The following is a 27,777-nucleotide window of genomic DNA, read 5'->3' as shown; positions in this document are numbered from 1 at the left end:
CCAAGGCTCCGCCATTTAGAAACATTCCCAAAAAATATTAAAAATTCAATAAAGCACTTATTATTATACATATTATCTTTCTTCGGAGTTCACACCTATACTGGTTTTGTGCTCAGAAAGCATGGCAATAAGTGTCCAGTATGGTTCGCAACGCATGCGCGGATCTTATCAACACCTCAACTATGACCCGAGCCATTCCACGAAAGACTCTGCCGAAGACGCGCGTACATAATATCCTCGTGTGTGCAAAGTAACTTACAACTTTGAAGAAAATATGTGTTACAAGTAATTAAGTTTAAACTGTGATATTGTGTTTGAAATATGAAGTTGATAGTGCTATTTGTGTTTTGTGTGAGTTGTCTCGTGAGCGCGCAAGATGGTAAGATTTGGCGGCCTTTTTGCCAATTGTTTAAATATTAAATTTTAGTCATACCTATTGTGTGTAAGTATTTAACCTAGTAAGTACAAAAGATCTTATAACCACCACTCATAACATATAAAAAGTCACCATTAGGTAATATTGTATGATAAGATTTGTTAACTATGTTATATGTCTCGTGATATTCCGAACTAATAATAAAAATATATTTATAATGGCTCACAGTTTACATAATTTCGAGCGAAATTCGACCAAAATTATGTGAGTAAATAAATATAGATTAATGTTTTTAAAATTCGTAAATTCAATCAATTTGAGAAGTAGGTAGAGCTTTAATACACGTAGAATTATGAACTCTACCATTCCAATTAGCCCCGATATGACCAAATTAGAATAGTATAATTAGAACAAATTATTTACCTACGACTCTTGAATTATCCAAATTAGTTAGTCGGTAACCCTAACTCTATAGATTTATTCAGATAGCCTCCTTTTAAGGCCCAGCCATATACATAAATGAAAAATCCAGCCACTGAAACTTAAACGTATAATGCAGGGAATGGAGTTGATTTTGTTTTGTTTGAAAATTGAACGAAACAAAACAATTGCAACTGTATTCCTATTTTAATATGGTTTAAATTTCATTGAAATGATTAAGTATTATAGGTAGGACCTTGGGCCTTAGGAGGGTATGGAAGAAAAACTCGCAACTGTGACTCTAACCATCGTCCTTAGACTTCACTCATAGGACGATGCTCACCAATACTGATAAATTGTTAAATACAACCATAATTTTATACAGTATTCATTACGTATAAACATTATCATGATTGGCGGTTTTATCTCTGCCAGGTCATCGGGTCGCCGGTTCAGATCCGTAAGCTGATCGATTAGGAACGCTAAGTTTGAGACCTAACCAGAAATAGACCTAGTGACCTAATCTTGTTTGGTTTTTAGTGTGAATAATATATCACTTTGCCAAAAATGTACCTGATGTGATATTACTTGGTACTAGGTACTTGTTTGAATTGATGTGCTAAAATTACAGGCTGAAATCAATCAATTGCCAAATTATTTCAACTCACTGTATTTCACATTAAGTAAGAACAGCTTAATGAGATATTAATAGAGGAAAATACATGAGATAACTCATGCAGTTACTTAAGTTGGTACCTGCTTAATATACAAAACAAAAATACAATGATTCATCCGAAGGACATATTACATATGTGTTTATTTAAAGATTCACTCTGTCAATGCTAGTCACGATCCGATCAACAAGAAACATATGTGTCCTTTTTCATCTGCCGGGCTTAGCAGACTGCTCATCACTGCTATGTGGTTGAATCAACCGCTTAGGGGTTGTGCACAAATCACGCGAGGTGTTTTCGGCTACTTTTTGCTACCCCCCCCCTCCCGATTAAGACACGACGACGAGACGACGACGACGGTGAGAGACGTTAAGTAGACGAGTGGACATTAACATTGTTTGGTAAGTACAGAGACGTTTAGATGAGTGCATGGACATTGTTTATACTTAAATAAGTACTGTAGACGTGTTAAAGTGACCGATTGACCGCACCCATAGTAGGTAACTTAAGACGATCGGATCAGCGTCTAAGCTCCTGAGAACGCAAACGTTCAGCTAAGCTGCATCGAGCTAAAAATATCGTAAGTGAAGGAATGAATCTACTATTATATGCTCTTTTTAGTAAACAAGGTTAATGGGGCCACGATTACAATTCTTTCGATTAATTTGTTCAAGTCTATAAACACATATAGCTGCCTTCGTTTATTACTGCAATTTATTTAGTTCGTGTTAATACTAAAATCAAGTAGCTTCCTAGTAACAGACAACACAAAGTGGTTTTTATTATGCTTCAATTGTAAGAACATATAAAACTCTTTATTGCTATACTTGGACCACACGTATCTGTGCCGGGACGCTTATAGCTACCTACATATAGTTATGTTAAAGACCCACCACATTGTGGCGTCAAAGATGATGACGGACCCTTTACGTTGCAAAATGTGTTACAAAATGCGGCATATGTTATACGTCTTTGGTTAGAGTTAGACCAAGAAAAGTCTGCAGCGATTTTGATAGCCCACACGCAGTGCACGTGTTATTTTAAACGTCATAAAATTATGACTATGATTTTCTATAGATAAAACGTACCTATACCGCAATAACGAAAAGTTATCAAAGCTATGAGGTAGTATAAAGGCCGGCCACATCGACTGCGTGTGCGTAGCAGTACACACGCACACGTCACGCAAGCGGTGTGTCGTCTCTCATAAGGAACTGTATATTACAAAGCGCACGTGCACCTCTACGCACACGCACCCAGTGTGCACAGGCCTTAAGTAGCGGGATTGAGTTGGATCGGTAGATACGTTATATCTACTATGTTTCCTTAATCATTATCTAAGTACTTGCTTCCAAGAATTAACAACTTTTTGCTCCATTATAAATTACTAAGAAGATTCTCTCTTAAGTCATCGCTTAAGTTTTTTGCCCTTGTCCCAATATGAGAGGAAAATAAATACGATGCTTAACATATATGTAGGTAGGTACCTATATTATAAGTATATAAAGGTATAGTTACTACTACACTTTGTTGTTTGCTTTGAATGTAATAGGTACTCAGATGAAAACCCAGTTTTGTTCGTAACAATCGTTTCTGTACAACGTTTAGGCCCATGGGAAATTTTAATACATTCATGCATTTTATGAAAGTAGGGATGCACAATGCACATTCATAAAGTTCATGTTTTGAATAGCCAATGAAATGCCGATGAAATTGTACAGTAGCATATATATATATATATATATATATATATATATACGAAAAGCGCAAGTACTTAATCATACAAATTAACAATAATCTGAGCACGCACAAATATATTTCCAAAAGAAAATTAAGCGTCTTAACACAACAACAGTTAATTAACACAGTAGGTAACAGTCTCAGTACAACTCGCTTAGGGTGGTATTCCACCTGTCATTGGACAGGACAATAGGTACACATTGGACAAAGAAATTGTTCTTTGTCCAATGTGTATTGCGTCTCACATTTTGCTTTAATGAGAGAGTGAGACGCACTGACATTGGACAAAGAAATTGGAACACCACCCTTAGTCGCGTTTAAGCAATAATCCTTGGAAAAACTGTAGGTATAAGTATATAGTTAGGTACCAACGGATTACGTATACGTTTACCCATAGTCTAATAAAACATGGTCTTCCATTCCCAGAGTGACACGGGCCTACGTCACAACAACATGGCCGCTATATATAGCGCTATCGCATATTATCATATAGCGCTGTCGCATGATGACGTAGGCCCGTGTCAGTTAGGTGACCTAGAAAAGACGGGAATGGAGTACCAGGCGGAGTATATTATTATACCATGCGTTTACCTACCTACACCAAATGTCAGTCGTTATGTTTTTAGGGTTCCGTACCCAAAGGGTAAAACGGGACCCTATTCCTAAGACTCCGCTGTCCGTCCGCCCGTCCGTCTGTCACCAGTATCTCACGAACCGTGATAGCTAGACAGTCGAATTTTTCACATTATATCACGCTATAACAACAAATACTAAAACAATAAAATAAAAATTGAAGTGGGGCTCCCATACAACAAACGTGATTTTTAAACGAAGTTAAGCAACGTCGGACGGGGTCAGTACTTGGATGGGTGACCGTTTTTATAGATAATGGTACGGAACCCTTCGTGTGCGAGTCCGACTCGCACTTGGCCGGTTTTTTGCAACCCTGTTCGGTACTCAACTCTAAATGCCAGTAGCCGCGCTTAATGATGGATGAAATATATGTATATATATATGACTAACATCAACCACAAACAAACCTACAAATGATAAATATGTTATACCGTAAGTATCTACTGCTAGAGTTAGACCAAGAAAAGTCTGCAACGATTTTGATAGCACACGCAGTGCAAGTGTTATTTATACGTCATAATTTCATAGAAGTTTGACGTTTTAAAATAACACTTGCACTGCGTGTGCTATCAAAATCGTTGCAGACTTTTATTGGTTAACTCTACCTCATTTTAACAGACAGCGGCGTTTCTATAGTTGATGATAAGTTCAATAATTGTTGTTACATGTTGAGTCTGTATTATACAGATACATGGTGTGTCGCTTTCAGTATTACTTGGATCAAATGAAAATTAAAGATAGAGGTCCTTTCAGGCTACCGATTTGACCCCCTTTGATTTTGGAGAAAATAAATATGTAGTTTCAAAGAAATTATTTATTTATACCTACCGTATAAATAAATAATCGTAAACCTCAGAACAACCGTGTGATAAAACCGGAAGCTTTGATCTTCATCTGTCATTAGCCTACGTTTGGTCTGTCCATAACGAGTCTGTGCGGAAAGAGAAGAGTCGTAGAATGTATTGGTCCCCTTATATTCCACCACTCTTCTCTTTCCGCACATACTCTATTTAAACGTAAACAAACCGTGTAGATATGTAGCCCTCATGTATGTTTTGTTGCGTGGACTGTACTGGTAGGTACCATACCATAACTGTAAGATTACCTGTGACCCGGATATAAATGAAGCATAGACACAAATCATTAATTAAGTAAAATGTTTATAAATGATCTAAGATCTAATACAAGGTCTTCAAGTGTCATTACATGCGGTTAGTTAAGTGCTTACTATTTGCATCACAAGTGGACATCATATTATTCACGTCAAACACGTGACACTGATAGAAATAGGAATGACTTGGCTCCTATTCTAATAAATAAAACAGTAGTTAGCCATTTAATTTATTAAAAGCTTTTTAGAGTACACTATTTTACGGGAATTACGGGCCCTATTTCTTGGATACAAAGCCAAAAGCAAAACATGACGATAACTCAAATCAAAGCATGATGCTGACGTTGGTATCAAAGCATGACGATGACTGGCCGGAGAACCTTAAGCACCTTCGTCGTGCTCTACCATCTCCTGCGGACACGCGTTTTGTGTGCGGTCGATGTGGCAAGAAATGCCGCGCTGCTATAGGACTTTATGGCCATTAACGGCGATGCGGGACCCCATAAACACACAAGCGCCGCAACAAGCATCTACAACAGATGATGTGGTCAATGATGATGATGATTTCTTGGATAGGGCGGTGTAAACAGACTTAGGAGTACCTGCAGAAAGAAAAGGAGAGGCGGTACCTTAAAAGGAGTAGGTACCCTTCCTACTTCGAAACCTAACCTAAGACCCGAATAGATAGTGTAAAACGCTTTCTTAGCCTAAGTTTAGTATGTACTTATTAAGTTTACCTACGTTATGTGAGTTGAGTAGGCACTAAAGGCGAAGAAAAGTGTTGAATGTATACGAGTCATTAATTTTAATCATCATTGAAAACCATCCCAAAGTCGATGCATTTTTCTAATTGGACCTTCGAGTTGTTAACACGCATGTTGGGTTTGACTGCTTCTTTGCGAACACCGCAGGAGTTGAGCTTTTCTACCTTTTTATGTCTTAAAAATAACGTTTTATATAGCTTCGATGACTCGCTATGCAAGCGTGAAGAAGAATTCATTACATCGCTACGAAAACGTAAATAATAATAGTCATAGAGCCTATTAACTGTCTGTGTAAGCCATCCCGAAAATTCTGTATTAATCTTAGTTATCTTGCTACGCATGCGAGAAGAGAACTCATCGTAGAACTTTTCTGCAGTATTTCTTATGCGTAAGGTAGCGGCCGCGTGAAGCTTTGCTGCCTCAGTACGCAAGTACGTCTGGTACTTGTCTGGTTCTTTATAAAATCGTAAAGAATCGGCAAAAAGCGCCTTAATTTTTTTACGCAAGCATAATGAAGAATTTGCTGTATCGTGGCGTATACGCAAAGAGTAGTGTACGTATTGTTTATCTGTTTCTTTTTGTAATTTCATGTGGAGCTTGGTGAAATTGTCTTTGTGCGCGCTTGAGGAAGAGTAGATGTACTCCTTTGCTGCACCCTTGATATTACGTGAGGCGTACCCGTGCGAAGCAGATGTCTTATTGCACATAAATGTGGAAGGGTACACGTATCCATTATTGGCCATCACTTTACCCGTGCAGGCAGATGTTGCATAGGAAGTTATATTTTGGCGTACAGCTACGGAAGACTGTGGAGCTTTAACCTGTTTAACGGTACGTGGAACCAAGGATTCTTGGGAAGACCATGTATTTTTGCGTATACCTGTGGATGGATCTACAAGAGCTTTATCCGTTTCCTTGAACGTGCTTAAATATGTTGAAGATTCTGTACGAGGTTTTGCTGTCTCTTTTCCCGTGCGTAGAGCAGAGGGTTCGAAGGAAGTAGATGTATGTTTAACTGTAGATAGGTTCACGAGAGGCTTAGCTGTCTCCTTGGCTGTGCTCGGTGTAGGCCCATAATAAGGTTTATTTGCGTCTCCGGCGTCTCCGCGCATATATGTCGAAGATTTCGTATGAGCTTTAGCTGTCTCTTTACCCGCGTGTAGTCCCGAGGATTCATACGAAGATGTATTTTTGCATGTATTTGTGGAGGGATTTAAATGAGTCTTAGCTGTTTCCTTGCGCGTGCTTGGAATAGAGTTCTTATACGTAGATGTGACTTTGTGCATGGTTTTGGAGGAATTATTTTTAGAAGTTTTGGCTTTAGCTGCCTTTTTGAGCCTTCTTTCTTCTTCTTCCTCGTCCATCATAAGAGCCACAAGCGCACACAATTTGACTTTAGTCAGAAAGTCAGAATCCATGTATGCCATGTTGCAAAATGGTCGTCTTAAATTTGAAAACACTACATAACGTAATTGCTATAATCTCAACTTTTGTCCAGCAGAAATACCATCGAAATTAAGGTACGTATTCTCGTGTAGAGGCCTAGATGTAGGTTTTCGAGACCTAATACGATACAAAGTTTACGTTCGACTGATGCCAATGTGCCAATGTCACTGACAGCAAAGAGCATATAATCACTACAGCATAGACTTTACTTTGAGGTCTTACCTAATATAGGTACTTATTATCAAAGGTCTAAAGTATCTACTAATAACCTTACTATACTCTTTGGTATCTACGTGTTAAAACTTATTGTCAAATAGTGTTGTGGCTGTCATTTCAAATTAGTGATAACAACAATAACCGAATAAATTAATGTTTAAATTACGTATTACTTTCGTTATTCGAAGGCAGTCTTTTGTATGGTGGGTGGATTGTCTAACGTTAACGCTTAGAAACCTCTAGTCACCGCGTACCTAATAAAGGGGGCCATAAAACGCCAGCTACTTCAGCTGTTCGATTCGCTTAGCACTATAACTTGTGCGTGTGTTCTTACGTCTATGCTTATCAATCATCATTTACATCATTTGCCGAGAGCACTTGTTGACAGGATTCGCAATAAGTACCTACTAAACCTAGGAATAGAGTCGTAGGTGTGTAGATTATCCAATCTAAGAGCAATACGGACATTATAGAGACTTTGCCGTATGACGTCATAGGCATAAATCTTGACAGATCTTGACCCTTGTTTTACGAACATTTCCGAGAAAACACGAAGGAAAACAATTCTGCACTCTACATCTGGGGCCCGTTTCTCAAAAGCTTTTAACGTAGTGATTATATGCTCTTTGGCTTTTAACTTGTAATACAAGTGGAAGTCCCTGTCTAACAAAAGCTGTCAAAAAGTGACATCCGCTTCCATTACAAGTTACAAGCTTTTTAGAAACGGGGCCCCTGTACCTACTATATCCATATCCACATTATGTGTAAACATGTGGTTGACATTTATTTTATGGTTCACAGAATACGCAGACGGCGACGACGTGACAGAAGCATGCTGTACACACGGATCGGACTCGGCGCTGTCTCTGTCATCAGCCCGAGAGTGTGGAGGCCTAGGCCTCCCAGACTACATAGAGCCGGAGCAGGAGGCCTTGTGCAGGGCTAGCGTGGCGAGCTGCTGCCAGGATCACTTTAAGTAGGATTTTAATCTAATTAATCTAACAAAACGCGTCTATTACGACAGATGTGACCGCAAGGTGGCGCAGCGCGAACGGGCGTCCGTTCCATAGCGGTGCGCGGCAACTACTATGGCTGTAGACACCAAAATTGGTGTGGGCTGCATGTATGGAATAGAATAGAATAGAATATGTTTATTGCTCACATATTGATCTTACTCTACAAGTACAATAAGGTTACAACATGTTACCCTACAGGCCTACAAGGGCATTGCAAATACACGTGCATATAAAATATGTATACACATAAGAAAGGTACACTATAATTTATCTATTTCTACGCCTATTAAATATAACAAAATTATTATTTTATTATCTTTGAATTATACTTATTTTCATTGAAAAACTCGTGCAGGGAGTAAAAACTGTGATCTATTAGGTAGGTTTTTAGCTTAGTAACAAATTTTGTGTATGTTTGCTCGTTAGTTATTTCTTTTGGAAGGTAATTATAAATTCTTATAGTCATTACGTGAGGGCTCTTGTTACTAATTTGTAAGTTGCTATAATACTTGTAGCGACGCGACGAAATCGCGGAGTGAGCCACGCCTGCTACGGAAGCCTAAAGGGGCATTCTACGAAAGAATGTCACTTACGTAACGCTTTTGCCTTGTATGTACAGCTACCTCAATTAAATCCATTCAAAGCGAACGCGTTTGAAAGTGCATATTGTAACACTTCCCACCTCTCTCCTCAACTAACCCTAACTTACCCCTACTTAGCTAAACCTAGACCTACCTAAAATACTAAAAATTCCAATAAGAAAATCCAAAATTTTAAATAACCTTTAAAATACCGCAAACCGTATCTACCTTGACTAATTATTATAAAATAATGCAAATAACCTGAATAAATTCTAATTAAATAAGTTAATATCTTGAATTGGATCAGTAGATTGGCCAAATGATCGTTTAGTGTTTATGTAGGACCCTTCGTCGTAACCGTTAATAGTAACCAAAATCCTTTTCGCATAGTAAGAAAGAGTTATGTATTATACGCCTATAAATCCTAATATTGTTAAATAATTATTAAACCGTGAATTATGTCAGAGTAATAAGAAATATCATTGCAGGTTGTAGTAATGTTTGACTTAATCAGATTAAGTCTGTAATAAGATGTAATCAATAAGTCAATAGTAAGTATGTCAAAATCAAATAAGTCTGTAGAATGTCTTAGTTAAATTGTCAATAAATTATGTCATAGTCAAATTGTCAGTAAAGTATGTCAAAGTAAGTAAAGTCTGTCAAATGTCATAGTCAGTTGGTCAAAGTACAACTACTAATAAATGTCACAATATTTTGTTTTTGGGGTATAGATATCGCCCCGCCTCCGCGACACCCGTGATCATCATCCAGTTGCAGGTCAGAATCCCCGCCCCAGTTCTGAAGGAACTATATTGTGGTCCAGAAGGGACATCTTTTAATAATGACAGGCCTATTCCATCATTCGACCATGTCATTATTTTGTGACATTTTTCGTCAACAATGAGAGGACATTCAAAGGGACAATTTAACATAACAAAATACTGGTAGTAGAGCAGCTGTATTTGATCCACTCAAATTCTCCAGAATACTGTAATTTTGTAGTATACGTATTTTAATATTCAATGAAATGATATTATCCAAACTTTAATTGTAGTCATTTTGAATCACACTTTCGGACCAAAATAATCTACGATCGTGCATCTGCCTTGATTTGAGCCCGGATAAATCACTCATTGAAATAAGGTTTTATGATAATATATGACCTTATATTTTTAAAGGTCAAGTGTTAAAATCACAGATAATCTGCAGAAAACAGAATGTAATCGTCATACAAACTGCTAAGGGACAGGCAAAACAAATATTTCTTTTATAAGCAAACTGATTCTACAATACTACATTATATTGTGGTTATTTACTTTAGTTTTTCCCACAATATATTTCTACCAGTAGCGTTGCAAAGGCCAAAATATATACAGTCATGTCATAAGTCAATATGTCAGGTTTGTCAATAAGTCATAAATAAATATATGTAATAAAATCCTAACAATCCCTAACCCCACACTACATCCTAGCTACCGCTATTTTGAATTTAACCAATAAACCCATAATTAAGAACAACAAATGCAATAAAAATAGCCATATATGTATTGAAAGGAACCTTTTTTTTTTTTTTTTTTTTATGTTGGGGAAATGCGTTTACGCATGCCACCTGGTCAGGGGGAACCAGGGGGGATGACGGACTAACCAGTGGAGGACTACCGTCTAAAACCACCAACGAGTGCCAACTCCGCTTTAGATGGGGTGCCGCAGGGTCGCTATCAGCATTCGACCACGTGCGCCCCAGCGGGCGGCCTGCAGGCCGTGGGAATTTTGGGTGCCAATTGGTCAGCACCCCAGTCCTGTGAGCTTTTAACCGCAGGGACTCCCCCGGGGCCCTGCGCAGCCCACTACGGCGGAGGCAGCAGGCGCGCATAGCGCCTGGCTCTGCCCCCAGCCCGTCGTCGGCGGAGTGGATGCGCGTCAGGATCGTCCTCGCGCGCACGCTCCGCTGCCTCCTTCTGCGACATAATTTCGTCACTGAAGGAGGCCATCGCCTTCCATGCCTCTTCGCTGTCGAGCATGGCATTAACAATGCTCGCCAACGAAAGGTCTGCACCTAGTGTTGCTTGAAGGGTGGCCCGCTGGGGCCCCCATGCAGGGCACTCCTCGAGAGTATGACGCGCTGTGTCTACAGGTGCGCCACACTCATGGCACATGGGGGATTCCTCCCTCTCTATGCGGTGCAGGTACTTACCAAAGCATCCATGGTCAGTAAGTATCTGCACCATGTGGAAAGTTAGCGTTCCTTGCCTCCTTTCCACCCAACGTTCTAGATGCGGCAGTACTGCATCTACCGTCATCAGTCCATATTTTGCATCGTCGAGCTCTGCCCTCCATCGGCGAAGTGTTTCCACTTGTGCAGATGCCCGGATATTTCGGACTTCTTCTCCATCTGGGAACTCTGCCACCGCTCTTCTCCCAGCTCTGTAGCGGTGAACCTCCGCAAGAATGTGAGCCTGAAGGTCCCAGGGAGGGTCTGCAGCCAGGATCGTTGCCGCTGTAAACGATACCGTACGATACCCACGTACAGCTCTCAAAGATATTGCCCTCTGTGGTCTGCGGAGCAGAGCCCTATTGTCGGCAGAAAGGGCATCAACCCATATGGGAGCGCCATATAGGGCCATACTCCGCAGGACACGAGAGTAAAGGAGTCTACATATTGAATTTGGCTCACCCACGTTAGGAAGCAGCCGGCCGAGGGCTGCAGCTGTGGACATCAGTCTAGGGGCAAGACTGTCGAAGTGCGCCTTAAATTGCCAGCGGCCATCTAAAAGGAGGCCAAGGTATTTCATTTGGGCCTTAACTGCCACTACCTCCCCATTCACTCTAATGTTGGCATTACGAGGGGGTCCTCTCCTCGGACCATGGAAGAGCAGAACTTCCGTCTTTGGAAGGGATACCTCGAGGCCCAGCTGGTGGATTCGTTCAACCACAAGTGAGGTCCCAATGGTCACCTTCCTCGCTGCATCTTCATATGAGAAACCCCGGCACGTAATAAGAGTGTCATCTGCATAGGCCAACACATTCATTCCTGGCAGGACTGGACCCCGTAATAGCCAGTCGAACCCTACATTCCATAACGTGGGCCCCAGGACAGAACCCTGAGGGACACCCAATTCAACCGGTCGCCGAAGAAGCTCACCATTTCCGTCTTCCCACGCTACGTAACGATCTTCCAGATAGTTGTTCAGCAGCCGCTGCATATAGGTAGGTACTCTAAAGAAACGAAGTGCCTCCTTAAGCGTTTCGAATGGGAGACTGTTAAAAGCGTTCTTGACATCCAAGGAGACTGCCAGCATTACATTTCCGCCATCTGTAGCCTCTCTTGAGAGCGCTTTCAGGTGGTCTATTGCGTCGACTGTCGATCGGCCCGCACGAAAGCCGAATTGCTTGTCAGAGAGGTTTGGGCCCACTTCTTCCAGGTGTCGGACGAGGCGGTCAGCTAAGATTTTCTCAAGCAGTTTACCCACCTCGTCCAGCAGCACTATGGGTCTGTATCCAGACGGTTGACCACTCGGGCGACCCTGCTTGGGGATCAAGCAGACCCTGTCTGTCTTCCATCGCTTCGGGAATTGTCCAGTACGAAGACACTTGTTGAAAAAATCCTGGATCCAGTCCACCCATGACTCTGCGGCAATAAACAGTAGTCGTCCGGGCACCCCATCTGGTCCTGGCGCTGTGCGTCTCTTACGAAGCCGATATAAAGCTTTCGTCATTTCTTCGTCTCTTATTGGCGGAACATCTGTCTCGGTATTGAAAGGAACCTAGCTACCTACTGTAAATATCTAATGGCTTTGATATATTAAAATTATAAATCTAAATCAATCCTACAAAAGCCCTAGACCTGATAAATAAAAACCCTAACCTAACAGCTAATCTATCCAACTATTCTACCGATATATTTGAAAACTAGCATCCCGGGATGCACATTTAATTTACCCACGTAATTACTCGATGTGCAATGAGTAATTTCTATGCTATAGCTAACTAAGACGAGTGAGGAAGCTCCATTTAGTCTAGACCCTATTCCTCGTGTGCTAGCCATACTTCCACACAGTGGATTGGGACAGCAGAAGTAAAACCGGAAAGGGTAATATAAAAGTGAATATATAAGTATAGAGATACGGGATAATTGGTCTAGAACCTGGCTTTTTTAAAAAGTCTAGATGACAACCCAAATCTTCCAGATCCTAGGGGGTGACCCTGTCTTAATAAATGCAGGAACTGTCAGGTCCCCACCTGATATTATCAAAAACACCGCAAGTTAGTAATTTGGACTATAGTTGACACCGTGAGGTTACCCGTCCAACTTACTAACCCCCCAACACTATGTTGGATCGGAACTAGTTCTCTCTAACCCATAAGTATGAACGAAACAACTCACTAAACTAAATTAAAATTAATATATAGAGTATTCCAACCAAGTTCATTTCAGTGCTTAATATCACTAAAATAAACCAGGCCAAAGAGAGTTGAAGTAGAGGACATGTGGAACACAAACCAAATGGTAAATTGAGGTAAAAAGTGAGGCTAAGGTCGAGCATTCGTATGAAAAACTGTACTGGGGACACTTTTAAGGGTTTTATCTTCGTTTTAATCAATAGTCAGAAAATCATCTTTGCAGCACTACTTGAGCGTAGCCTTTAGCCTCGCTTAAAATTTGCCATTAGAGGTAGATAGGAAAGTGACTGAATAAGAGCGAAAAATACATCGTTCGACTCGGGCCGAGCTGATACTCGGCCAACGGCTACGTGCGATAGTGCTATCTCATTCACTCCGATACAATGTGTGCAATAGACAGTGTGCGCGTTATAGGTATTGACAGCCTCATAAGACTGCGTCGACCGTCCAGTGGCGCCCTTATTGGTGGAATTGTGTTTTATAATATGAATCAGTAAATGTAGGTTATTACTATTGTTGTCCTACTTATTCCCCAACTTTTGGTCTTTTTCCGAAGTGCCATTTCGTAAGTTTCGGCCCGGCCGAAAGGTTCGGCCGTTTTTTGGCCGAAACCGAAACTACAGCCGAAACATGATTTTTTGGCCGAAACTGGCCGAAACCGAAACCGAACCTTCGGTCGGACACTACTTTTAAGTTATTTCGCTTTTACTGAACTGTGACGCGGTGGGCAAAGTTAGGTTAAAGGGCAAAGTTATATAATTTTAGGGTACAACATTAGGTACTTTTTTTCTACTTTCAGACAAAAGGATGATTGTGCTACAGGCGCTAAGTATGCTGCCAGTAAACGATGTAGTGTACCAAGCACAGACATCGGAAAGGTAATAATCATGTTTCCTTGGTCTTTTACCGTCATAAATTGGCGTCTACAAAAAATATATCGATACGGGCAATAAAACCGGACAAGTGCGAGTCGGACTCGCCCACCGAGGGTTCCGTACTTTTTAGTATTTGTTGTTATAGCGGCAACAGAAATACATCATCTGTGAAAATTTCAACTGCCTAGCTATCACGGTTCATGAGATACAGCCTGGTGACAGACGGACGGACGGACGGACGGACAGCGGAGTCTTAGTAATAGGGTCCCGTTTTTACCCTTTGGGTACGGAACCCTAAAAATTAAGCCATTGCAAGAAATGATTAGGGCGTAAACTCAAAACGCTCTCATAGTTTTTGGAAATTTTAAGAAGGACTAAAAATGCTTTGAAGGTCTAAACTACTTAGAGCAAAACCGATGACTACTTAGAACATCTAAAATCAGCATACTTTAATTTAAAAAAAGCTGATTTACACATTTCGGCTGATTTATCCCTTAAAAGTTGTCCAGCATGATTTAAATATTCACACATAGGAACACAAAATTTTCCTAACACCCTGTAATATTCGTTTTATTGTAATATTTCAGATATGCTGCGAAGAGTGCAAATTCGGCGCGCTAACAGGAGAGTCCCAGGGGATCGAGGCATGCGGGGGCCCTCCTACGGCAGACTTCTCCCCTGCCTCATACCTGAGGAAGAAGTCTTATTATACGTGCTGTGTTGTAAGTTTCATTCCGTTTCATTAAGTTCTAGGTAAGAGAAACGTCCATGTCATTCAAGGTGATGCATTCAAGAACCCTTCAGCAGCAGACGTCCTTTCTGCGTCTAACCTGAGATTCCTGAGAGATACCATTTTCTTTATAACCTTCCTTTCATATATACATTTCCATTATCCAGAACCAGAGTTCTGGATAATGGAAATGTATAAATATTGTCTAAGTAGTATAGTACAGAGTACAGTTGTAGACCTGCAAAAAAAATTGTGCTACAAGATTATTAAATACGAAAGTAGAAACTACTAAGAATTTAATATATTACAGGAAGCGGCAACAAAGCCGACGACAACCGAAGCTCCGTCAACAACTACCACAGAGGCAGTCAAGCGTTGTGGGCCTAGCTCCTGCCACGCAGACCAGGACTGCGACGACAGTGAGGGCGTTATCCGATGCCTGTGCCACAGTGGCTTTAGGAAACAAAAGGATGGCTCTTGCAAAGGTTGGTTGTTGTAGTTATTATCATCATCAATCTTATTTCTGGACACTGGCTTATCCTGTAGGATCCGATCGTCGGCTTTTCTTCTTCAGACCTACCTACTTGTGAAGTTGTGACTATTTTTGCTGATCGTTGTTTCTTCTTCAATCTGAGCTCAGCGCTTGATCATTTAAGACTTCCCGAAGTAAAATCAATTATTTAATTAGAGATACACAGGTATCCCTATCCTAGATGTGAAGCTTAATTATACTTCTTTAATGCGGAAGTTATAACGTTTAGTCAAATTGTTTGACGATTGTCGTTAGCGGCACGATCTGATGGGAAGCTAGATGTTGGTCAAAAATTAAGCTCACTGGTTCAGCTAGTTCACTCCAGCTTAATTGTAGAAGATGGTAGCTTGTATTTACGAAGAAAGCGCTCTATTAGGTAGCAAGTATTAGCTCTCCTCGCTTTGAAATCCCGTGATGGATGGAAATAGATCTCTAATTTATTTATCTTTACAGATATCAACGAGTGCGCCGAATCCGCAGATAACCTCTGCACCCAAAAGGACCACGTGTGCCACAACACCCCAGGCTCTTACAAGTGCGTGCCGCTCAAGAAACGAGAGGTGCCCGGCTGCCCGCCGGGCTTCAAGAAGAATATCATCAACCAGGTGTGCGATGGTAAGTGCATAATACGCAATAATATACTAAAACTGCACTAAACTTTTTTAGTGAAGTTTCGCATGCTCGTAGGTAAACATACCAATTGAAAATGTAAGTAACTGTTGTCAAAGGTACAGTGCTCAAAATATCTGAACACGCGCTCTAACGCCATGGCAATAGAGACGTGGTCAGATATTTGTGAGCGCCTTAGCCGCTCCGATATATCTGATGGCGACTGTACCATAAATGAAAAGTCATAGGCATAATTCCATCCGGGTTTCGCAATGTTGTCACAGCTAGAGGCTACCACACCAGATCTTGCCTGAGATTAAAACGTAGCTGAGGCCTAAGGCTGAAACCGTTATATAGGAATGCAGTTCTATACTCGACTTTAAAGTCTCAGCGTCAGATATTTTGGTGTTGATTCTACCTTGCCTGCATCTTCCTTTCCAGACATAAACGAATGCCAGCTCCCCCGCCCGCCCTGCCCGAAGTACCTCTGCGAGAACACGATTGGAGGCTTCAAGTGTAACGGCAAGCCTGGGACCCCGGCCGTCGAAGGTGCCACCGAGGCTGCACCGGTAGAGCCCCCTGCAGGCCGAAACGACATATGCCCTAAGGGGTTCAGGGCTGGTGCTAATGATGAGTGTGTTGGTGAGTTTCAATTGTTTCAGTCAACGGTCAACCAGTCAAAACAATAGACAATGGAATAGGTACCTAAGTAGAAGTTCTATGACCCGTAAAGTTGAAGGTAAATTCCTTATGAGATCATTATATATCCTCTTCAATTCAACATAACGCTTTCCCGGTTTCATCCTAAAGGAGCAAGGAATCCGCTTTGGCAACCTAATCCCAAGAATTAAAGTTATAAACTTTTATGAAAGCTTCTACCATCTGCTCTTCCAACTCAGAGGAGAAACTAGGCATTTATCGGGATACCTCACGATGATTCCCTTCATCAAAAAGGGACTGGGAAATATCAAATTATTTATTAAATACACAAGTTCCAAGAAACTCATTACAAGTCAAACACAAGTCGCACACCTAACTGCGCTACCAATGGTTGGTCGATAGGCTAAAGTCACAAACCGGAGGAGTTACGAGGTTTGCGAGTTTAGCTGACGAATATTATTCCAGACATCGACGAATGCAATGAGCACCTCGACGACTGCCAGCGGCTCTCGCAGCACTGCATCAACACCCACGGTGCTTTCTTCTGCCAAGATCACGTCTCCAAGCGATGTGCTCCTGGCTTCAAGGTCAACAGTGCTACTGGTATCTGCGAAGGTAATTCTAGTATTTAATAAACTCAAAAACTAACATTTAAAATGCTAGCAGCTGTCCCGCATAAGGTGTCAGTTAATTAGGGCCCAGGATATGTCTATTTTGCCGTGAGCCGTGATCAGATCAGCTTATAAGAAACCAAGCAGGTTCGTAGTCACAAAGAAGTAAAGAAGAACAAAGAATAAAGATAAATAAAAATAAAAGAAGAATAAAGAGGTACATTTCAATGTGTTCCCAGATATTAACGAGTGCGAAGAAGGTTCAGAGGTGTGCAAGAGGAACCAAGTTTGCGTCAACCTCCCGGGGGCCTACGACTGCAAGTCCAAAATTAGCACGTTACCCAAGTAAGTTCACACCTACAAGTACATATAGTGCCAGTTCCAGAAAATTGCAACATTGCTCGAATTTTTGTAGCTTCCATTTCCCTATAGGAATTTCCAAGATCTTTTAATGTGGACAGTTTAGAATTTCGGAATATTTCCTTTAGTTGAACTCTATAGCACAGGTGAGTCGTAACCCGGATTGCTAGTTTTAGCATAAAGTAATGACAGTATTTTAAAATTTCAGGTTGGCCTCCAAAACTTGCCAAGAGGGAACCAGGATGCGCGTTGGAAGCAACAAATGCGATGGTAATGCTTTAAAACAGTTTTTTTGTTTTTTTATTAGTTACTATGCGGGCCCGCGGCTCCGCTCGCGTAAATGAAATAAAGAGTTTGTCTTATGTTTCGTTAATTACCGACATTATTATGTACCTATTCAACCCTGCCAGTGTTCATAACTCTGTGATAGGGACTTCTTATTTGTAACCGTTATTTGGATAAATTAATTCGCAAATTTCTCAATAAATGATGTCATTTGATAAGATAAAATTATGGCAAGATTGTATTTTTTTAAATTATTATTTATTTTTATAAGCCCAGTCCAGTCAGCAAAAATTTTCATTAGATAATTTCCGCCTTAAGACGAATTCGGACGACCACCGCCCATATATCGCCTTTTCATACAAACGTAGGTAGTCCCCATTTTCCTTTCTGGACATAACAATACTTACTACGGTGACGCAACGATCCAAAAAGAGTCCTGGGCTCCGATACCAGATCACGCCATGTTTCTCGGTCTTGCGATAGCTCTCGCCAGTCGCTATGGCCGAGGTTGAGCAGGTCTTGAGCAACGACGTCGTTTCTGCGGTACCTAGGACGTCCAATCGGGTGTCTCCCATTTCGTTGTCCCAAGTACGCTCTCTTCACGGCAAGATCCTCTCCCATTCTCTCTGTGTCCGAGCCACTGAAGCTAAGCCGCTTTGGTCTCTCCAATACCCAAATATATCGGAACACATCCTTATTTCTATGGCAACAAAGTTATATTACGATATATTTGGCTACTTTAGCCTGATCTATTTCATACTGACTGTACATTGGCTTCATGAATGTGTAGTTGCCATTAGATATATATCGTAGCCACCAAGGTCGCTCAAAAATATCTGAACATGCACTTTAAAGTTACATTATAATTTACATTGTTCAGACTTCAGATATTTGTGAATACCTTATCCACTCCGATATATCTGATGGTGACTTTCAGCGAGAAGAAAAATCTTACCTGGTCGAGTCGTATCGTATTACGCGAGAAAACAGTTTCCAAATTGATTAAGTATACCTATCTCTAAAGTCATCCCTTGAACTGATGGACTTCATATTAACGTATCCACTTTGTATTTCTGGCCTATCTCGGCAGCCCGTTCCCCGGACGAATGGCAATGTTTGCCGAAGTCGAATTTCTTTTTGACTTGATTGACTGTGAATTCAAATTGACTCCGAATAATATAACTCAAAATAAATTTAAAACAACAAAATACAAATTATTAATAATATGATAATATTAATTTGATTGATGTCATATTTGGCATAAGTCACTCGTATGGGCGTACACTAAGGTTGAGGTTGACATCACTTTTTATATTACTTCGTATAAAAACACGTAGGAATAACTGTATACCAACATGACAAACATAATTTAGATTACTTTACACCGAAACGAAACGAACCGAGAGTTGCCGAGAAATAGCCGATGTTCATACAATAAAGATTGTTATGAAAATTTATTTTCCTTTTTGTAAATTAAATACGCGTCGAAAGCGGTAGTTTTTACGTTCTAGTTCTATTCCCATATTTAGATAATTGATTTGAACAGTTTTTTCTTATCATATGTGCGTCGAAAATCACCTTACCTCATCAGGCAGCTTGAAAAAAGGGTACAAAGCGCTGAAAAGTACCAAACAATGGATTCCTTGCCTAAATGAAAACTCTACCAACTCTACCAATAAAAAGACTTTCTCAAGATCAAAAATAATAGAGACTGCCACATCGTTTTATAAAAATCTCTACTCATCGCGAGATAACTACCAAGAGGAAATTGAACCCATCGCCAATAACTCTACAACTTTAGACAGATTCTCTGATTCTGAAATTATGAAAAAAATAGATAGACTAAAACAGGACAAAAGTCATGGACCGGACGGTATTCCAAACGAGGCAATAAAAATAGGCAAGTTTCTGCTAGCCCCTCACTTAACAAACTTGTTTAACAAGATCCTAGATGATAGAAAAATACCCACCGACTGGGCAAAGTCAGATATAATATTGTTGTACAAAAAGGGCGACCCGGCCAATATAAATAATTACAGACCTATCAGCTTACAACCGAATTTGTATAAATTATTTGCGTCTTGTCTCGAAGAACACCTAGCAAAATACACTGAAAATCATCAACCACCAGAACAAGCTGGTTTTAGAAAAAGCTTTTCGACAACGGACCACATCCATGCGCTAGAGCAAATCATAGAAAAATATGAAGAACACCAAAGTCCGCTTTACTTAGCTTTTATCGACTATGCGAAAGCATTCGATTCCATATCACACAAAAGCATGTGGACAGCTTTATATGAATGTGACGTACCGTACGAGACTATAGAGCTTATAAAAGATATATATAGCAAGAGTGTATCTTGTGTAAAAATGGAAACTAAAGGCTCTGAAATCAAAATCTGCAGAGGAGTTAGACAGGGAGACCCGCTCTCGCCTAGAATTTTAATTACTGTTCTTGAAAGTATTATGAAAAAACTTACCTGGAAACAGAGAGGTTTAAACATAAAAGGCAATTTTCTGAGCAATTTGAGGTTCGCCGACGACATCGTTCTCTTCTCAGAAACAGCAGTACAATTAGAAAAAATGGTTTGCGAACTTCATAAAGTCAGCCAAGAAATAGGACTAGAGTTAAATGCCACAAAAACCAAAATCATGACTAACTCTATAAAAATACCCATCAACGTCAACACGACTCAACTAGAATATGTACAGGATTATATTTATTTGGGTAAACAATTAGCATTTACTAAATCAAGACACTACGACGAAATAAACAGGCGAATAAATATTACATGGAGTAAATTCTGGAGTTATAAAGAAGTGTTGAAATCAAACCTTCCTATAAAGCTTAAGAAAAAAGTACTAGACACCTGTATACTTCCATGTCTGTCATATGGCAGCCAAACCTGGATATTCAATAATACTATAAACAATAAGTTACAAGTATGCCAAAGAGCTATGGAAAGGAGTATCTTAAATATTAAAAGGAGAGACAGGAAACGAAACACAGATATCAGAAAAACAACAAATGTAATAGACGCCTTGGAACATTGTAAAAAACAGAAATGGAGATGGGCTGGTCATGTAGCACGCATGAGCAAACAGAAATGGACATACAAAGTGACTACTTGGCCAGGACCACAACATAAACGAAAGAGAGCAAGACCAAGGCAGCGATGGATAGACGAAATAAACAAAGTAGCTGGCAAAGACTGGATGAACAAAGCTAACGATAGAGATGTATGGAATAATATGGAGGAGGCCTTCACTCGAAGAGAGGTCCTTAATGCAAACTCAAATTCTACATAAATAATTTAAATTTAATTAAACTGCATGACATATATTGAATATTAATAATAAAAAACAAAAAAATTTAATGAATTAGATTAGATAAATATTTAAATTTACTTACTATCAAAATGGATTGTAAATCTAGACTAATTTTGCATGTGAAATTATCTACGAATTGTTATTGTTATGTACTATATTTTAATGTATTAAGGAATAAATGAGGCTATAATATAATATATATGTGCGTCGTATTCGAGAAACGTGTCAAAAACTTTTTTAGAAATTTGTAAGGCGCCATCTCGCTTCTTCCCTCGTTTTTTATCCCGTTCTGGTTTTTCAATTTTACATATATGATTCTTTTAAAGTTGTGGACCCATCTTGTAGAGGCATTCTAACATAATAAAAACACCGTTATTCACCTTTCAGACATCGATGAATGCCGAGAGGGCACTCATCTCTGCGACCAGTTCCAGAACTGCATCAACACGTTCGGCGGACACGAGTGCCGCTGTAAGAACGGTTTCGAGCTGGACTCTACGTCAGGATCCTGTGAAGGTAATTTGACTCCAGAAACTTTCTGTCTCGCACAGCTAAACTGTGGAAAAACCTTCAAGGAACGAGCGTACTCCCCTCTTAAAAGCCGGTAATGCACTTACAACCCCCTTGGGTTGATGGTGTCCATGGACGACGGTAATTGCTTACCATCAGGCGATTCGTCAGCTCGTTTACCTCCTATATCATAAAAAAACAAGTTTTAAATTTTAGTTTAGTTTATATACTTGTTTTGTTAATACTTTTTAGAAATAATTAAGAAATCCGTTTAAATATGTACATTAGTAGGTACCTACGCATTGTCTACAGTAGGGAGCAGTACTTACAGGAAGGAACATCTCGTTGTTTGGCGTGCAGTGTGCGCAACTTTAGTGAGCACCACCTTTTTAGGGTTCCGTACCCAAAGGGTAAAAACGGGACCCTATTACTAAGACTCCGCTGTCTGTCCGTCCGTCCGTCCGTCCGTCTGTCACCAGGCTGTACCTATCTCATGAACCGTGATAGCTAATAGGCAGTTGAAATTTTCACAGATGATGTATTTCTGTTGCCGCTATAACAACAAATACTAAAAAGTACGGAACCCTCGGTGGGCGAGTTCGACTCGCACTTGTCCGGTTCTTTTTTATTATCACGAAGCAGTATTATAAGGTGAACCAGCAACGCCCAGGGTCCTCAAATTTGAAAATCCCCGGCCTGTTGCATCTCGGAGTGCAGTATGTTATAAAATATGCCATGCCTTTTCCAGATGTTGATGAATGCGCCATGAAACTGGACAACTGCGGTCCCGGCCTCCATTGTCTCAACGTGCTGGGGTCGTTCACTTGCACGCGTCGAGCCCCTACTTCTTCTACCACAACCACCCCCGCGCCCACTTCAAATGACTACGAATACTATTACACTGAGTACGTTTTTTTTAATTTACTCCTGCTTATTTAGTTGCCTGGGGACTAGGTATATTATGCGAAATCGAACGCCGGCGCCGTCTGTTTTCCTATCAAAGTGTAACTTGACTGTTAAACTCAGTTATGGTTCCGAGCTCAACTGCCAACTACAAGAGGAATGTTGCATTTGATTTGATCACATATGTATGCGTGAAATTGGTGTGGCAAAGGTAGTTTTCGTTTTCGTAGCAACTTCTAGGCTACTTTCGCAAACATCGAAAATCGCATATACATTATAGAGACAAATCTTCAAACATCATAATCCGCCGTAGCTTTCCTTTTATTAGCTTTTTTTAACAATATTATTTTGTTAGATAATATAAGAAATGATTGTGCAAAAACTTACATGCAACTCACACATACTTTACGTTTATAACCAGCAGTGACGAAGAACCGACCAACGACACACGAAATCCAGGACCAGGAGGTGCCAACAAACCAGCTCCTAAACCTAACCCTCCTCCGCCTCCTCCAAAACCTACTTCCACTTCTACCACTACAACAAGTACCACCACCACTACAACCACTACCACTCCTAAGCCTACTACTACTCCTAAACCTATTACTACTCCAAGGTCACCCCCACCTAGACCGTACCGACCACCCCCTACCCAATACGATCCTTTCGGCAGACCGAGTACTAGACCATACACCAACAGACCACCCAGACCCAACCCAACAAACCCTACTCCACCAGAAACCACACCTAACCGGGAAAACCCTAGAAGACCTGAAAATAGACTACCTAACAGTATCCCTCCTCCGACGACACCAGAGGTAGTTGAAAAAGAGAAAAATCCAGATGGAGGAGTCGAGTTGGACACATCGGAGCTGCCTACGGACAAATGGACGAACGTCATTGGGAAGGATAAGAATAATGAACCGGATGATTTTGATCCGAATGAACTGCATTGTCTGAACGGATATGAGAAGAATGCAGCGGGTGATTGCGTTGGTGAGTGAATTCGTTTTGGTTAAAGATATTAGTTAATATTTAATGTAAAAAGTCGATTGAGATGCGCAACTCAAAATCTAAATTCTTAAAATAGGTTGAGATTTGTCTTTCAGAAACTTTGAATTTAACATTGTGCAAACGCGCACAAAATAATATTTAATATTTTCTTACAAATAATGTTTGACAGCTTTGCGAGATGGTTATGGCGCTGCCATAAAATTAGAATAGTACATTGTGTATTAAGGGCGGGAAATAAGAAATTACGAACGAGTGTCAATTTTAAGCCCGACGCGAAGCGAGGGCTTAAAATGTTCACGAGTTCGGAATTTCTTTACCGCCCGTGGCACACACAATGTTTTTCATCACACTTGTAAGGAAAAAAAGGAGAATTAATAAAAACAAACTTCTGTATAAAACACTTTTCCGCCCTAGGGCGAAAATTTCAATTTCCCGCCCGCAAGCCCTACGTGTAAATAAGTGTTTTTCATCACACTTGCTCGGAAAAGATTTTTTCCGCCCTAGGGCGAAAAATTCAATTTCCCGCCCGCAAGCCCTACGTGTAAATACATCTTTTCCGAGCAAGTGTGATGAAAAGATAATTTGATACCTTTTGTTTCGGTGTAGGTATAACAAAACCAGTCAGATTCTCTATCCAAAAAACTAACTTGTCACCTGTCGGCAATCGGCATACGTTACGTATTACATATATCTACATTAACTTTAGTCCTAGCTAGCTATCAAATCTAGAGATGGGTCGCGGGTATTTACCCAATTTACCCACCCAGGTAAATACCCGGTAAATACCCATCTACCCGGTATTTACCCGTATCTACCCAAATGGACGGGTAGATTCATTTCTTGTTGCACATGTCGATTTGTGTTAAAGTGGAGATATAATATAAACCGAGTTAATGATTGTAATTATTGTGTGTCATTTAAAATGAACTGGTTTAGTGAAACCTGCAGTTGGACCTAAGGAATTTTTAGTACAATTTTGATAAATATTTTAAAAAAGGCCGTCATAAGAGTATTTTATTTAGATTTGAGTAAATTATCGTACTTATACGTTGATAATACACATTCGAACTTCGGTCGGCGGGGGGTGTGGTGGGGGGAGGGGGGTAAAAGTTAACTTTTTCATATTTCTTGGAATCTGTCATTAATATCGAAAAGTGTTGTATGTACAAACTAAAGAAGACAGAATTTCCTACAAATAAGGTTATATGTATACATTTTTGTCCTAAAACTAACTGTATTTGACTTATGAGCTTCCCAAGTTGTGATACTGCACAATTTTTTTTTTATTATCATTCATAAGTAGTCTTCACATCACAATTCTAGTCTTTACTTCACAACACATCAAATTTAGAAGAAAAATGAAAATACCCGTGTTTAGTATTCAACCTTGATACTGCTATACTGATTTACTTGAGGTAGCGAGGCTACTGGCCGGCGACACAGAAAAAGTGGTCTGAAAAATAATAACTAACAGTGTCAGTGTCACAGCAAAATCGCGAAGAAATAGATCGCCTAATTCGCAAGAAACAGAAAAACCCCAGTAAAAACTCATAATTCAGTGCGTAAATAACGAGGAAGCAGCAATCCACCCGCAGAGGCCTCTGCCAGCTGCAGACCACAAGACTAACGGTAAGCGCGCTCACCCTTTTGTACCTCAGTATAGTGTTACGATAGGAACTTACAGAAACTACAGTCCACACCCCTGGCTTTACGCCACATTTTCTGGCCTCCGAGCCGAATCTTAAATTTCCCAAATTTTGAACCCTCCTAGATTTATTTTTTCCCCAAATCCTATCTTCTATAGGCTAACCGTTGCGTTTCCCTTGCGGATCGTATTCCGCATATTATCTCGCTGTTTCCTATTTATTTCTACGGTTTTTACTGATATCTATTTCAATAAAATATCCAATTCGTCATACATTTTTGTCCGTGACAAACAATGGCGGAAGGCGAGGTGCAATTGTTATTGCAAATAAATACGTTGACACTCAAAAAAGAATATTTGTTTAACAAATTACAAAAGGCTTATGATGTATCCAAAACTGTTAAATTGGATAGTCTAGACTTGGTGCAAGATTACATGGTACAGTTTTCGGAACTCGATGACGCACGTTGCGACTTCGAAAAAATTGTCATGGAGATTATCATGATGGAGATGCAGGCAAACCCCAAAGCTAAACCTTCAACAAGCTCGTTAGAAAGTTTCGATGATTTATATTTCGCTTGCAAAAAGGTAGCTTTGAACTGTAACCGTCTAGTCCAGGAGCCAGCCAAAAATAATTTCACTGAAACCAAGGGTGATTGTTTCGCTAGGCCACATTTACCGAAGCTGACCTTGTTTGAATTTGATGGTCAGGTGGAGAATTGGGCCACATTTCATGATACATTTGTGTCTTTGGTTCACAATCGCAAGTTCGAGAACATAGATAAATTTCATTATCTGCTGTATTGTGTCAAAGGCCCAGCACTGAATATTATCAAGAGTCTTCCGATCACGTCTTACAACTATCCTGTAGTTTGGCAAAGCTTACTTGATAAGTACCAAGATGTCAGGGCGTTGACCGGCAGGTATCTGGATAAAATGCTGAACTTTTCACCTTTGACAAAAGACAGTGCAGCGAATTTAACCTCATTCGTGGAAACTTTTGACCATTCCTTGAAAGCTATTCACGCCTTGCAGATTGAGAACTTGGACGACTATCTGTTATGCCATCTGGCACTTCGCGGGCTAGACAGTCATACTCGAAAATTGTTTGAAGAAAGCCGCGATCAAAATAAATTACCGACTTTCGCGGAATTAATAAATTTTGTAAACAAACAAATTAAAGTGTTGGAACATACTTTTCCTAGTACTAGCTCCCGGACTAGAAATAATCAACAAGTCAAAGTAAAGTCACCTGTCAACTTCACGCAACCGAGTCATAAACCTGCCAGTTTCAAATATTCGAACGCGACCTCGTCTTCGCAAAAGGTTGGATTAACTGTTTCGCGTAATAATGATACTCAAAATAATTCGTACCAAAACAAACTGACTTGCGTGCATTGCAACTCAAATCATCTGATTTATCGTTGCGAACAGTTTCGTAAACTGTTGATTCAAGATAGGATTGACCGTGTCAACGCCTTGAAGATATGCAGCAACTGTTTGAAAAGTGGTCACGAAGCGTCAAGTTGTAAGAGCAACATGACTTGTGGAGTTTGCTCTCAGCCTCATCATTATTTGCTACATCGGGATGCAAGTGTTCTGCAGGCACCGGCCGTGCCGACCCTGCAGACGCCCCGCGCTGCCGTGCATGCAGCGGGGCCTTCGCCGCCGCGCTCCGTGAGTGTGACGCCCGCTCCAACTGGAACTGAGAATCTTCATTCCGTGAGTGAAAATTCAGGTTCTTACGGTGTAGTGTTGGGGACTACGAGGACTCTAGTGGTTGACATCACCGGTCAACATCAGAACTGCCGTGCTGTTCTTGATTCTGGAGCGCAAAGCTCATTTATTACTTTGAATTGTGCTCAACGTTTGGGCTTACCTCGCAACAAATGTCCTTACACAGTATCAGGACTTGGAGGTGAACTTGTCAAAAACTTTGGCATAGTGACGTGCGACTTGAAGCCGTGTAAATCGGACGTTCCGAGTTTCCAGGTGGAGATGGTCGTCGTGGAGAAAGTGTCATCTGAAATGCCAAATGTTTCGTTTCCGCCAGAAGTTGTGGAAGAATACAAGAATTTTGAATTGGCTGACCCGTTGTTTTTCGAGAAGTCATCGGTGGATATTCTACTGGATAATGGCGTCGTGTCCGAATTGATTATGGACAAGCCTACTACTGTCAAACCGAGCATTCCAAAGGTTGCATTGAAACCATTTTTGGGTACGTGGTTAGCGGAAGATTATACAATGACACCGAACTACCAACACAGAGCTTCCATCTGACGATTTCTTTAGAGAAGACTTTGGACAAAACGCTGCGTGACTTGTGGGAAGTCGA

General features: G+C 40.5%; 1 protein-coding gene across 2 annotated transcripts in view; it reads left to right on the top strand.

Moving 5' to 3' along the window:
- Positions 1 to 224: 224 nt before the first annotated feature.
- Positions 225 to 27,777, top strand: part of LOC134801449 (latent-transforming growth factor beta-binding protein 4-like) — a 46,889-nt gene continuing 19,336 nt past the window's right edge. Inside the window, exons 1-13 of one of the 2 annotated variants that reach the window (XM_063774020.1) lie at positions 225 to 379; positions 8,182 to 8,356; positions 14,178 to 14,256; positions 14,841 to 14,975; positions 15,294 to 15,468; positions 15,969 to 16,130; positions 16,566 to 16,766; positions 17,250 to 17,399; positions 17,635 to 17,740; positions 17,964 to 18,025; positions 21,758 to 21,886; positions 22,629 to 22,785; positions 23,208 to 23,779. In XM_063774020.1, coding sequence (XP_063630090.1) covers positions 322 to 379; positions 8,182 to 8,356; positions 14,178 to 14,256; positions 14,841 to 14,975; positions 15,294 to 15,468; positions 15,969 to 16,130; positions 16,566 to 16,766; positions 17,250 to 17,399; positions 17,635 to 17,740; positions 17,964 to 18,025; positions 21,758 to 21,886; positions 22,629 to 22,785; positions 23,208 to 23,779 — 2,161 coding nt within the window. In that variant the 5' untranslated portion in view covers positions 225 to 321. Of the gene's footprint in view, positions 380 to 8,181; positions 8,357 to 14,177; positions 14,257 to 14,840; positions 14,976 to 15,293; positions 15,469 to 15,968; positions 16,131 to 16,565; positions 16,767 to 17,249; positions 17,400 to 17,634; positions 17,741 to 17,963; positions 18,026 to 21,757; positions 21,887 to 22,628; positions 22,786 to 23,204; positions 23,780 to 27,777 lie in introns of both variants that reach the window. The other variant, XM_063774019.1, reaches the window with a different exon arrangement.

The sequence above is a fragment of the Cydia splendana genome, chromosome 22 (assembly GCF_910591565.1).
Source record: "Cydia splendana chromosome 22, ilCydSple1.2, whole genome shotgun sequence".
Taxonomy (NCBI): domain Eukaryota; kingdom Metazoa; phylum Arthropoda; class Insecta; order Lepidoptera; family Tortricidae; genus Cydia; species Cydia splendana.
The sequence above is the reverse complement of the archived record's forward strand: the minus strand, read 5'-3'. Positions and strand labels throughout refer to the sequence as shown.